Source organism: Carassius gibelio, chromosome B23, assembly GCF_023724105.1.
Source record: "Carassius gibelio isolate Cgi1373 ecotype wild population from Czech Republic chromosome B23, carGib1.2-hapl.c, whole genome shotgun sequence".
Classification (NCBI taxonomy): Eukaryota; Metazoa; Chordata; class Actinopteri; order Cypriniformes; family Cyprinidae; genus Carassius; species Carassius gibelio.
Window position 1 is genome coordinate 7,004,953 of NC_068418.1, and position 12,597 is coordinate 7,017,549.

At 38.7% G+C, this 12,597-nt stretch overlaps 1 protein-coding gene and 1 non-coding gene across 6 annotated transcripts in view; both read left to right on the plus strand.

Moving 5' to 3' along the window:
* Positions 1–1,621: 1,621 nt before the first annotated feature.
* On the plus strand, positions 1,622–1,704 carry trnal-uaa (transfer RNA leucine (anticodon UAA)). Its single transcript has one exon. It is a non-coding gene; the product is annotated as a tRNA-Leu (tRNA).
* A 1,972-nt stretch (positions 1,705–3,676) lies between these two features.
* Positions 3,677–12,597, plus strand: part of utrn (utrophin) — a 193,575-nt gene continuing 184,654 nt past the window's right edge. For 3 of the 5 annotated variants that reach the window (XM_052594679.1, XM_052594685.1, XM_052594683.1), the window contains exons 1-2: positions 3,682–3,946; positions 7,518–7,684. In XM_052594679.1, coding sequence (XP_052450639.1) covers positions 7,603–7,684 — 82 coding nt within the window. In that variant the 5' untranslated portion in view covers positions 3,682–3,946; positions 7,518–7,602. Of the gene's footprint in view, positions 3,947–7,517; positions 7,685–12,597 lie in introns of all 5 variants that reach the window. The other 2 variants (XM_052594682.1, XM_052594686.1) reach the window with 1 other exon arrangement.

Here is a 12,597-nt window from a genome sequence, read left to right on the forward strand (position 1 = left end):
GGTGAGTAAACCAGTCTATTTAATATCTAGTGGCATTAAATAATTTAAAAGTTTTCAAAAGTAATGTATCTCAAATTTAACAATGTAACAAACCATGAAAGAAAAACTACGCCGGACTGATTTCATGAGAAAACATAACTGTTTTACCAGGTGTCGATTCAGAATGAATTCATATGATGTGATTTTTTTATGTATGATTCAAAAAATAAACATGAAGGTCCACCTCACACAATGTATGAATGAGATTGTGCAAATTCACAAGATTGTGCTGAGTTTCCTCTTATTTTCTGTTGATTTTCACTTTAATATGCAAATATCATATTAATATACAAAGAAATGCTGTTCTAAAATGTTTTTTAATGCTTGAAGGTTTCAAACCGAACCATCAAAGTTCATCTGCAAACAGTATGGAGGATATAGGAGAAAGTTAGTTTAATTTGATGTATAAGGACTGATATGTTTGTTTTTTGTTTTAGTTTTGTTTTCAGGTTATTGTATGGAGGGATTTTCCTGCTGAACGGAGCCTAGACCAGCCAATCTGGTTGAGCTGGCGACCTGGAATGACCTTATAAGAATGATCTTGTATTATGTTCTGAGCATATGAAAACGCTCAAAACATAATGTATATTTATACCCCTGCTGAAAAGAATAGCTAAAATCAACCTGGAGTGGTTGGCCGGTTTTAGCTGGTTTAAGCTGGTCTCCAGCCAGATCAGCTAGACAAGTCAACAAAACCTCTGTAAAACCAGCCTGTTGACCAGCGATGACCAGCCAAACACGTAAATGAACCATGGTTACTACAAATAAAACCAAAAACCATAGTTAGCCTACTATAGTTAAACCATCATAACCACAAATTAACCACGCTTCACTAACAATATGTTAACCATGGTATTTGTGATAAAACTGTGGCTATGGTAAATAAAACGCCAAAAACATGGCTAATCAAGGGCAGCTTAGGTAGGTTTGAGCTGTCATTTATTTACCAACAACAACCAAACTATTCCAGTGACAGACAAATACTGCCTATCTATCAATTATCCTCAGGAATTCACACAAGTTTTAAGATTAGATTCGGACAACCAATTAAACAAGGTGATATTGATGTTAGCAAAGTATTAATATAGTTAATTATAATAAAAAGTATTAATTTAAATATTTTCTCTTTTTATAACACCTAAACGCAAACTGAGTGAAACTGTTTTGATGAGGCGCGTCAGGAGCTTGAGTGTTACATAGCAGGTTCTTAGCTTGCTAACTGTTAATCAAACGGCTAACAATACTACTATAATCACGATAATGCAACAAAATATATAGTTTATAAAACTGCAAGCATTAATTCAAGCATTGCAATTCATATAATCAGTCTTCATCTTTTAAGATAGTTATCAACCAAATCATGAGTTTTGGTTCTCGGAAGTGAGTCAGTTAGCATGCTAACACTCAGTCTTTGCAGCTGCACCAAATGCTAAGCAGCTCTGAATATTAATTGAAACTACAGAATGCGGCGCAAACGACCACAAACAGATTTAGAAAGATGAAAAGTATCAATTCAAGATTTTGTTCAAAGTAAAACGTCGCAGGTATATATTGTTTTCAGGCTTTAAAGGGCTGTGCATTCACCAGGATGGCCGAGTGGTTAAGGCGTTGGACTTAAGATCCAATGGACATATGTCCGCGTGGGTTCGAACCCCACTCCTGGTAATGACTTTTCACTTTTATATCCTCTATATGAGGATCGACGATAGACGTGCACCACTGCAGTAATCACGTCAAATGCAAAGATCAAACGTTGCTCAGAGAAGAAAAAACATTTGCTCGTTGAATGCAATACTTTCAGTATGTGACAGTGCTGATTTGCTCTGGATAGATGAAGGAAGATGAAGCGCATGCTGCTCACCAGCACGAATGGAGTCCTTAAAACAGGACACACACACACACACACACACACACACACACACACACACACCTGCTAGATGACAAAACAAATAAGAAAAACTTAAAAATGATTCGATATGGTGTTAAATAGATGGTCTTATACTGCCCCCTATAGCTAGGCCTAAAGAAAGCTAACTTCTGTTAAATAATTCAAGATGTTAAATAAAACAACATGTTTGACCTTCTTTGGTCTGTAATAGTTTATATATTGCTTCTGAAATATGGCCTATGCTATTACATATATTATATAATATATATTTATATATATATGTATTAGCAACATTTAGAACGGCTCAGATCCTACGGGTGGAGCCTGCTCACTCAAAATAAGATCTGGATAATTTGAAGACCAGTGCAACATCCCAAATTAAACAAGTTTTGAACCAGTTTTGCAGTGTGGCAGTGTGCATTATCCATTACAGGACCCAAGGTTTGACACTGCCTCCACCGGCCTGCCTTCTTCCCACAGTGCATCTTTCTCTCGTCTCTCATACACAGTGGTTATTCACCTGGCCATCCACCTGATGTTAAAGAGAATGTGATTCATCTGACCAGGCCAAATCTCCAGCTCCATGCAATGTCCAGTTCTGATGCTCACTTTGGCCATTGAACATGCTTTTGGTGATGGACAATCTGACGGTCTGTTAGTGAAAACTGCAATGCATCTATCATGGCCAGCATTATGTTTTTCATCAATTTGAGCTACAGTAGCTTTTTTGTGTGTGTGATCGGACCAGACAGAATAACATATGCTCCTCATGAAGTGCATCAATAACGAGAGCTGGGCGCTCCTGAACTTGTCACTGGTTCAGTGGTTCTTCCTTGCATCATTATTGGTGGATCCTAACCAGTACATACCTGAAACACCCTGCAAGACCTGTCAGTTTGGAGATGCTCTGACCCAGCCATCTAACCATCTCTGTCTGCCCCTTGTCAAAGTAACTCAGAACTTTTCACCCATTTTCCCTTTCAGTTGAAGAACTAACTGTTCACTTGCTGCCTAATGAAGCCGGCCGCTTGACAGGTGCATATAACGATATAACCACTAAACTAAAACCAGCCTAAGCTGGTCTCCCTGAACAACTAAGAGAGTCCTGACCAGATAAAGTGGTCAAAACAACTCTGAAACCATCCTGCAAACCAGTCACCACTAACTTTGACTAGCTGGTTAATCACTGAATATACTGTTTAGACATATAAAACACCCTGAACCATTATTTTAAATGTTAAAGTTTCTTAAAACATAGAGGTGGACCGTAGTGAAGTTGAGCTTTACTCATGTACACTGAAAAAGTATCTTTCTTTTTGAAAACTTTCACTTCACTATACATACCTAATCCAAATGTTGGACTTTTGTACTGCAATGCACTGCATTTCATAAATAAAGTTTATATTTTTAAGAACATTAAAAATGTTGTAGGCTTTAACTCAAGTACTAGATTTCTAATGTAAGTATTAAATTATATGTAGCAGCCTAATGTAAAAATGCGCCAACAGAATCAAGCTTTGGAGTGTTGTGAAGAGAAGCTTTAGTCTGATAAAGTACAGACACGTGTAAACTAGCCAACTTTTAAAATACTCCACTACTGTCCGCATCTGCATACTCAATCCCCAAGCCTACAAAACAGAAAGTTTAGCAAAGTATATTCCAGAAGGGGACGCGCTCGTCTTTCAAACCAACGCGGGCGTCAGCGGCGCGCGCCGTGGCGTCACGCGTCCATCATTCCCGCGGTGAGTGTGGGCGGAGCTGGGAAGCGCTGTAACTCTTCTTTTGTTATTCATGAGCAAAGGAAACTTTGTGGCAGAGCTGAAACACTACAGGAGCGCCGAAACAATCGAGTTGGATAACTTCAATATTTCCTGAATGGAGCTGTGAATCTCCCGTGAAAGCATTGGGCAGAGATCTGGAATATTAGACGTGTTGTGAAGTGTGGAGAGTGAACAACATGCCCTAAGAAGAGTCAACCAGTCAGCATTTCGTCTCTGTATTTCACTGAGAGACTGAGAGGTGAGTGAGAGCTGTGCTTTCAAAGCACTCTTGCACGAATGTTTACAACACTTTGCTAGGTTTGTTGAATTATGAGCGCCTGAACCCGACTGACCAGATCAACTAAACAAGTTCAACTAAATAAGCAAACAAACAGATGAATGAAGGCTATGCTTCTGTGTTTGGTTTCTCCGATGGTCAGTCTGACTTGTAATAGGCTACTAGAAGTTAGTTAGAAGTTTGATGCATGTTTTATAAGAAACTCAAACAAACTGATCTTGAATTGCAATAGCTAGTTAAAGCAGTGGTTGGAGTTAGTAAAAGGTAGGTAGGGTGGTTGGGTTTAGTAAGGGTCACATCTAGAGCTGGTTAGGTTAGTTAAAGTCAGGTTTAGTTAGAGTTTGACTTGGTTAGGTTTAGTAAAGGTTTGGGCCATTGTTAAGGTTTTTTTTTGGGATTAGAGTCATTTATGCCAATTAATGACTATTAGGGTCAGTGTTATGTTTTTTGAGGTTAGTTTGAGTTGTTGTTAGGGTCTGCAGACACTTTGACGAATGTGGCCATGTTTTCAACTCTAAAAATTCTTTTTTTTTTCTGTTTCATCCAGAACAGACACTCCATTCTTTCTATTCGACTGTTTAATCTAGTTTTTATGAGCATGCACGAACAGAAAACTGAATGCAAGAATGCATGCACAAGCCTATTATTGCAAGATGGAAGCTGAGAAAATGGAAGCACAAAGTTTTGTATGCAGGACTCTAAAATTAGACATATACGTCATTCACTCTTGCTGCATGCCAACACATTTGCTTATAAAGCTGAGGCCTTTAATGGACAAGACATGCTGTAAATCATTATCAGAGGGGACCGTTTCTATCCTCTCCAGCGACTCTCAACATTCCTGCTCATTACTAATCGATGAGCTCATCATCACCCAGCCGTGGTGTCCGTCAGCTGCTGGAGTGCTGCTTTGAGAGCTCTGGTGTTGGTGGACCTTAGTGATCAGTGTGTGTGTTTGAGGGCAGGAATGTGGGGGGAGCTACAGAATGAATGCATGGTCACCTGTTTTGCTGGGTGACAGCTCCTGTTACAACTTGTCTTCCACACACACACACACAAAGGACCTGGTTTTTCTCATGCAGTAATTGGTCACACCCGTGTTCTGATGGTGTTCTTTAGAATGGCTGCTAAATGTGCTGATAATATCTTATACTCTCTGATGCAGGTCAATCTTGACTTCACAAACTCTTTGCAGCTTTTCAGCACCCCTACTTTATCTCTGAATGCGATGAGCCATCTGATGCACCAGAGCATGTTTGAATGATCATTTAATACTGTAACTTGTGAAATAATGATGAGTTATGAAATGTACTTTGATTAATTTGGTCCATGGGAAGCACCCTATGCAAGGAAACCTCTGTTATTTGCAGCATCACAAATAGGTTTGAATTGCATTGTTAATCTGAAAAATTTTGGAGGTAAAACCAAAATTAAAAATGAATAAATTTATGTTGTGTTCACACCATGTTGGATGTACACAAGTTAGATCTCACCCGCTTGACTGTTGTGGTGTCATTTTAAAACAGAATCAAATCAAAACTTAGAATTATAATAAAATTCTAATCTGAATTAGTAATGAAATTAGTAAGAACTAGAAATGATGAGATTAGGATATCGATCAGTAAAAGAGTTGTTTCAAATCACAATCAGTGTTAGAATGAGAAATAGAATTGGTGGGAATCATAATCACCATCGGAGTTCTAATCCTAATCTGATTCTAATTATGATGTCATTTAGAATCTGAAATAGAATGATGATAAGAATGGGTGAGAAACAGAATTTGAATAGGTATGAAAATGACAATTCAATTTATAATGGCGAGAATCAGAAATAGAATGAGAAATTATAATCTGAATTTAAATGGTCAGAATTAGAATCAAAATGATAATAACAAAAATAAAATAGTGAGGATCAGAATTTGTATCAATATAAAATTTACATTCGAAATCAAGAAGTAAAGACGCTCCTGTAATTAGAAGTATATCTCCAGCACTTGCGTTCGGATCAGGGTTGCCAGGTTTTCACAACAAATCCTGCCCAGTTGCTTCTTAAAACTGGTCCAAAACTAGAACAATCGCGTTTCCGGGAGGTTCCCTGATAAAAAATTGCCGGCTTGCCTTGGTTCAAGTGGAGTGGCAGTTACTACACAGAGCCGTAGTCGACCGACAGCTAACATAAAATCGCTTTCAAAATCGACAAAGAATCGCCTGCAATTTTAACATCGATTTTGTGTAGATTGTCAGTGAATTACGGATCGGTGTAGTAAATGCCAACAGGTGTTGCCAAGTCTGTGGTTGTTTTACATGTCCACAGGTCAAAGCGACCCCAATACAAATAACGTGATATTTAGCCCCTAAAATGCGAATTTTACCAATGCTACCATGCTAAAAAAAGTATATTTAAACCCCGGGAAGCAATTTTTTATCGTGGAACCTTCTGGAAGCGCGATTGTTCTAGTTTTGTTCTAGTTTTGGACTAGTTTTGAAAAGCAATTGGGCAGGATTTGTTGTAAAAACCTGGCATCCCTGATCTGAACGTACGTGCTGGAGATATACTTCTAAATACAGGAGCGTCTTTACTGATGAGAGGTGCATGAAAATCGCATTCAATTTTTTGCACAGCCCTAATTATAATCAGAATTTAAGTTGGCATCAGTTAGAATCAAAATTAGTGGCAGAAACCAATACATTAAAGTACATCAGAAATGGAATTAGAATTGGTGGGAATCAGAATTTGAATCAGTTTAATAATAACAATTCAAATTAGAATTTATGTTGGCTTCAGAATTAAAGTCAGAATGTTTTAATCAGAATTGTAATGATATCAGAAACAGAAGTAGATTCTGAATTTTAGTCGGTGTTAGTATTGCACTTCAATCCAGAATGGAATGTTTTTGAATTAAAGAATGAAACTGAGAACTCAGAGTAGTTTATATTTAAACAAGAGAACTGGTTTTCAATGAAAATATCTTGCCATTGCTTGTTTTATTGATCTTGGGACTGGATTTGTAATGCAGAAGAATTCCACATCAGTCCACGTTCACATATCCCTGCAGTTCCCCTGTGAGCAGCCTGCGGGTCGATTGCGCCACAGATTCTCCCATTGTCTTCACACCTCTTCCTATTTTCTAAATGATCTAGAGGAGTTCATACGCCCATGTTGAAACCGTTTCATTTGAGTCGAGTATGGCCTCTCCCTGCACTGCACTTTCCAGCTCTCCCATAAAGCTTTGCAGTTGCTCAAAAAGTAAGGTCACATGGTTGCCCCCTCTCTTGTGGTCTGTGTAAATGTTTCAGAAAGCAACGTGCACTGTGTAAGACAGTAAGTGGACATTCATGGGATGGCCTACTACATTTCCTGAAATCAAAGGGACCATTATATATAACAAATTGGACTGGAAACCAAATTTGGCTTTTCTGAGTTGACAACTGAATGCTGAATTAAATGTAACATAATGAGGCCATGTGAAAGCAATATATAAGTATGGTATTTCAGAGAGCTCAGGCTGATGAGATGATGTGCTCAATTGCAGGGATTTGCAGTGGACTGTATATGTAAAAGAAAGCCGGATTTCTACTTCAGCGTGTCAGACGTCCCCGTGACTCCTGGGAAGGAAGATGGCTGCCGTGGGCACAGTGTCTGAGGCCTCTGAGGCCGGAGACAACAGCGAGTTCACGGACATCATCAAATGGAGATCAGGTAAGCTTGAGGTGACATGCGTTGCTGTTTTGAGCTGCTTTCTAGATGTTTCAATGTTTGTTGGAAGTAGTGTGTCATTTTAGATTCTGACATTTAACTTTTAAGAAGTTTGGCATTTTTGACACTTTAATATGGATTGACGAGAGAGGACCGAGGGTCACTAGGTCAGGGATCAGGGAGTGTTGCATGCTGGAGTTGAACACGTGTCACCTGCATGAGTATCTGGGTGTGTTGAGCAATACTACTCCCTGAGACCGGCCTCTTATTTCAGTATGATTCTGACAGAACTGGTATCATAGCTGAACTATCATTGGCTAGAATCAAAGAAATCTTCAGATAATGTGTGTTCTACAGCAGTAAGGAAAGATAGGGCCTTTACCATTAAGCCGAATGGTTGTTTTCACTAAAATGTGGGACTTCCACATACTGTCGAACTCTCAATTGAGAAAAAAAAAGTAAATATTGCGAGATATAATTTCTAAAGTCCAAATTGTGCCATATAAACTTTCAGTTGAGAGGAAAAAGTCAAAAATGTGCGATAAAATCAAGTTAGAGTTGTGCAATAAACTCTTGAGAAGAAAAAGTCAAAATTGTGCAAAATAAAAACTTGAGGAAAAAGTCAAAATTGTGCAAAATAAAAACTTGAGGAAAAAGTCAAAATTGTGTATGATAAACTTTTGAGAGGAAAAAGTCACTGACTTCTGACTTTATATCCTGTAATTCTGGTTCTAAAACTAGCTATTTGTGAGAAAAGTCACAAATACTATATATAAACTCTCAACTGAGAAGAAAAAAGTCCGAATTACGAGAATTGTCAGAATTGCGAGATGTAAATTTCAGTTGAGGAAAAAGTCAAAATTGGGCGATTAAATAAAACTCAACTGAGAGAAAAGTCACTGACCACTGACTATATCCTGCAATTCTGATTCTACAACTAGTAATTGTGAAGAAAAAAAGTGAATTGTTTGGTATAAGGTCACAGTTACTTTTCAAATTTTATATTTTATTAAGTTTTATTAAGTTAAACACAGGAATGAAGGGAAGAGTGCAGGACGTCTGTGAGGTGCTCTGTAGGTGTTAGTGATTTGGCTTAGCTCTCTCTCCCTCTCTCTCCCTCTCTCTCTCTCTCTCTCTCTCTCTCTCTCTGGGAATGCTGGAATTCCACTGAGGCTGTGGATTTACAGCGCTTGTCTTTCCAGACCACAATGCCTTTCTTTCTGTAAGGATTCCGGTCTCCTAGGAACGGGCAAAAGTTATGTTTCCTTTGGTTGGAGCTGCCGGGTGAAATGTTGCAGAGAGAGACATGGTCACGTGTTTTCAGTCACTGGTCGGTCTGTAGCCGCAGGCCCTGTTTTGTTTGTTTTGATTTGGAATATTAACAGAATCATGTGATTATTGTTGTGGATAGACCTTAAGTAACCCCCCACCCAGGTCAGTTGGACCTCTTGTTAATGTTTGGATGTTCTTCAGTGGAGGAATAATGATTAGCTAGAGTTCAATGAACTGTGGGATGGTCACATACTTGATCGTGTGTGTCTGAAGGAAATGGTATTCTTATGGAAAGATGACTGATGTGAAACAGAAGTCAGTGACCTCTCTGGCTGGTCAGTCAGAGCTTTTGTGTCTGTATGATGATGGCACACGCGCACACATACACTGATTTACAACAGCAAGGCGGCTGGTTTGATTTCCAGCAACGTGAGTGACCGTGTGATAAAGGTGTGTCCAGGACACCTATTTAACTTTATGCAAATGAGCAGCACTGACACACAGCACCTGCTAATGGGTGTGAAGATGTTATATTATTGATCCTTCTCTCTAAGATTTCAGCATTGGTAATAAAAAAAAACAAACAAAAAAATAACATGATGGTCAACTACTAATAACCTCAGACATAACGAACTGCCTGATGATGTCTCCTGCCTCTGTGTGCAGGGATTGGTTTTCAGGTTTTATCTTCTAAATCGGCATTATTCAAGCTGATATGTGAGGAACACAGAAAGCATCTGACTTCATTTATGGAGCTTTTCCTGCATGTTATGAAGCAGAGATCATTGTCCTGGAGTAACTGTAACCCTGAAGAAGAAAGGGCAGTTATTGTTGTTCTCTGCAGCATGTGTCATACTTTAGCTATTAGCAGCTCGTGTGTGTATGGTGATATTAAATGTGTGTTCTGTAGTCAGGGTTTTCCTGGGTGAAAGAGCCTGTAATGAGATTTTAGTTTAATTATTAACTGTTTAGTCACTGACCGTTTGCATTTTACACACACACACACACACACACACACACACACACACACACACACACACACACACACACACACACACACACACTCTTTATGGGACTTCCTGTGTCAGGGTGCACAGGTTTTACCAGTCCACCTGGAAACCAAATCATATTTACAAGATACCAGATGGGCACAGTCAACTAATACTACTATTATGGTATTATAATACTATAAATATTATATAATTAATATAATTTATATTACAGTATAGTACAATTAAGATTGTGGAGTATTATTAGAAACTTAACTCTTTTGTTACATTACAAATGTCTTTTACCTATAAGAAGTTAAAGCAACATAAACGACAAGCCAAAACAAATTAATTTAGGCTAAACCGAAACTGATGGGTCTCTAATGGGTCTCGACACAAAATCAAATGTATGTGCGATGTATTTGAATGCCAAATTATTATTTATTATAAATAAGGACTTCACTCGCCTTCCAATATCCACGTAAAACAAAATGTTTTGCCTAACATCACGGTGGTATGATGATAACACTTTAGCACAGATTTTTTTTACATATTTAAACTGAGCAGTGCTTTTTTCCCATACTTTTGACTGACTGTATTTTAATATCATAATGAACAGACTGCATTGTCAAAGTAACAAATTAGCGCAGCACAAAAATTAACCGAAACTAATTTATTATTCAAGTAAAACTATATTTTTCTCATATAGGCCTATTTATTTGCTATTATGTTTTCCCCTGCTCACAGAAGCGCTGCAGGTACGTGATGTGATATGAAGACCACGTGAATGCTCATGGTCTGTTGTTTTCTGCTTTTGCGCATGTAAAATGAATCACCGGGAACAAATGTTCATATTTTTAATGGGTCACAGAAACTTATCAATTAAATTCTTATTTAAAACAATCATGGCTGTTAATGGTTAATAATCGGTTGAAGAGCGGCAGTTGTCGGTTAGGAAAAATAACCGAAATGAACATCCCTAATGGGTTGCCGTTTTGCTGAAGCATGCTGGGTAATGTAGTTCTGCTGTAGGCACATTCTCTGTGCTCTAATTTGTCTGTCTGGACTAATTTGTCTGCACAGGTTGGCAGCTCTGCCTCAGTGATGGAGCCAAGCACACACACACACACAAACACACACACACACTGAAGTTCTCCTCTGTTTAACATGTCTTCTCTACCTCGTCTCTGTTTCTCTCTTTCATCCAAAAGCACTCACATTCTTGCTCTCTCTCACACAGTGTATTGTAAAGGGAGGTGAGACCGCAGCCAAGTGTTATATAACCCATGCTCATGGAGCGATCTGTCTGTCAGATACACTGCGTTTTCTCCTAGAAGAGCCAGACTTCTGATTGGATGGTCCATTTCTGTTGCAGTGACATCTAGCACGCAAGACTATTGGTCTGTGCACAAGATAATATGACATTGTATTTATAAAACTGTATATACACAATGGTCATACAGGTGGAGAAGAAAAGACAAATGTTACCTGTAAAAGAATTAGGATTTAATGTGAAGAAATAGGTGTAAAGCCATCAGGAAACATTTAGTCTCCAGTGCTACCATTTTCCAGAACTGCAGCCTACCTGCAGTCAACAGAAGTGCAATGTGAGGTTCTCAGACACTTTGCTTGGGTAAAAAGTCCTAAAACACGACCCTCACTTATTGAAGTGTTGCAAAATACACAAAGAACTGATTTTAATAGACTTTATAAACTGTTAAGTTGAGTTCGGGTCTTGAAGGACCAGAATCACATCCTTTTGTCTTCAAGAATCTGGCAGAAAGATTTGGGAGTTCATCTCCTATCCTGAAAAGTCTGTCTTGCAGAGATGGACTAAATATTATCTCCCAAAACTTACTTTTTCACTTCCAGCCTTCATGGACTATTATATATCGCTTATAAATGAGTAAATACAAAATCAATAGTAGTTAAGATTGATGTGGTTTGGAATTGGTCAAATGTGCTTGGAAAAAATAGTCATCTCAGCTGATTTTCAACTTTTCCCACTAATTGTGCACACACTGTAGTTTAGTGTGTCTCTGTGCATGATCTTTGAATGAACAAAGGGAGCTCTATAGTCGTCTCTGACCTGCGTGTGCTTTCATATTACTGGTGTGTTCTGTCAGCTGACAACTCTCAAAAAGTGAAAGTGAGGAAGTGAAATCAGTGACCATTGGTCGACTAGTGAAGGAGAGTGTTTTGGTTGTGTATACAGCAGTGTAAAACTGTTAAAAAGAAAAAGAAGATAACTGCATTTTTTTGTCTCGTAATTGTGACTTCATATCTCGCAATGTAAGTTCAGAGTTCGAATGTGACTTTATATCTCAGCGTGTCCTCTGACTCCAGGTTTTTCAGAGCATGCTGGGTAAAGGGCGAGACTGAGCCAGTGAAGGGTATCTCTGATCTGAGACGCCCTGCCGAGAGTCCAGTGACCTTATTACCTGAGATTGTGCTTGTGAAATAGACACCATGTGTTTGTGTGTCACCTGAAACCCTGAACCATGGAAAACAGTGTAAGCAAATAAAGGAAACTCACCCAAGGCGATCTCATTACGCACACATCTCTCTCTCTCTCTCTCTCTCTCTGTGTTCTGCTGCTGTCATTGTCCGGCTTCTGTGTGTGTGAGACCAGGATGTGTTCAGGATATCACTGAA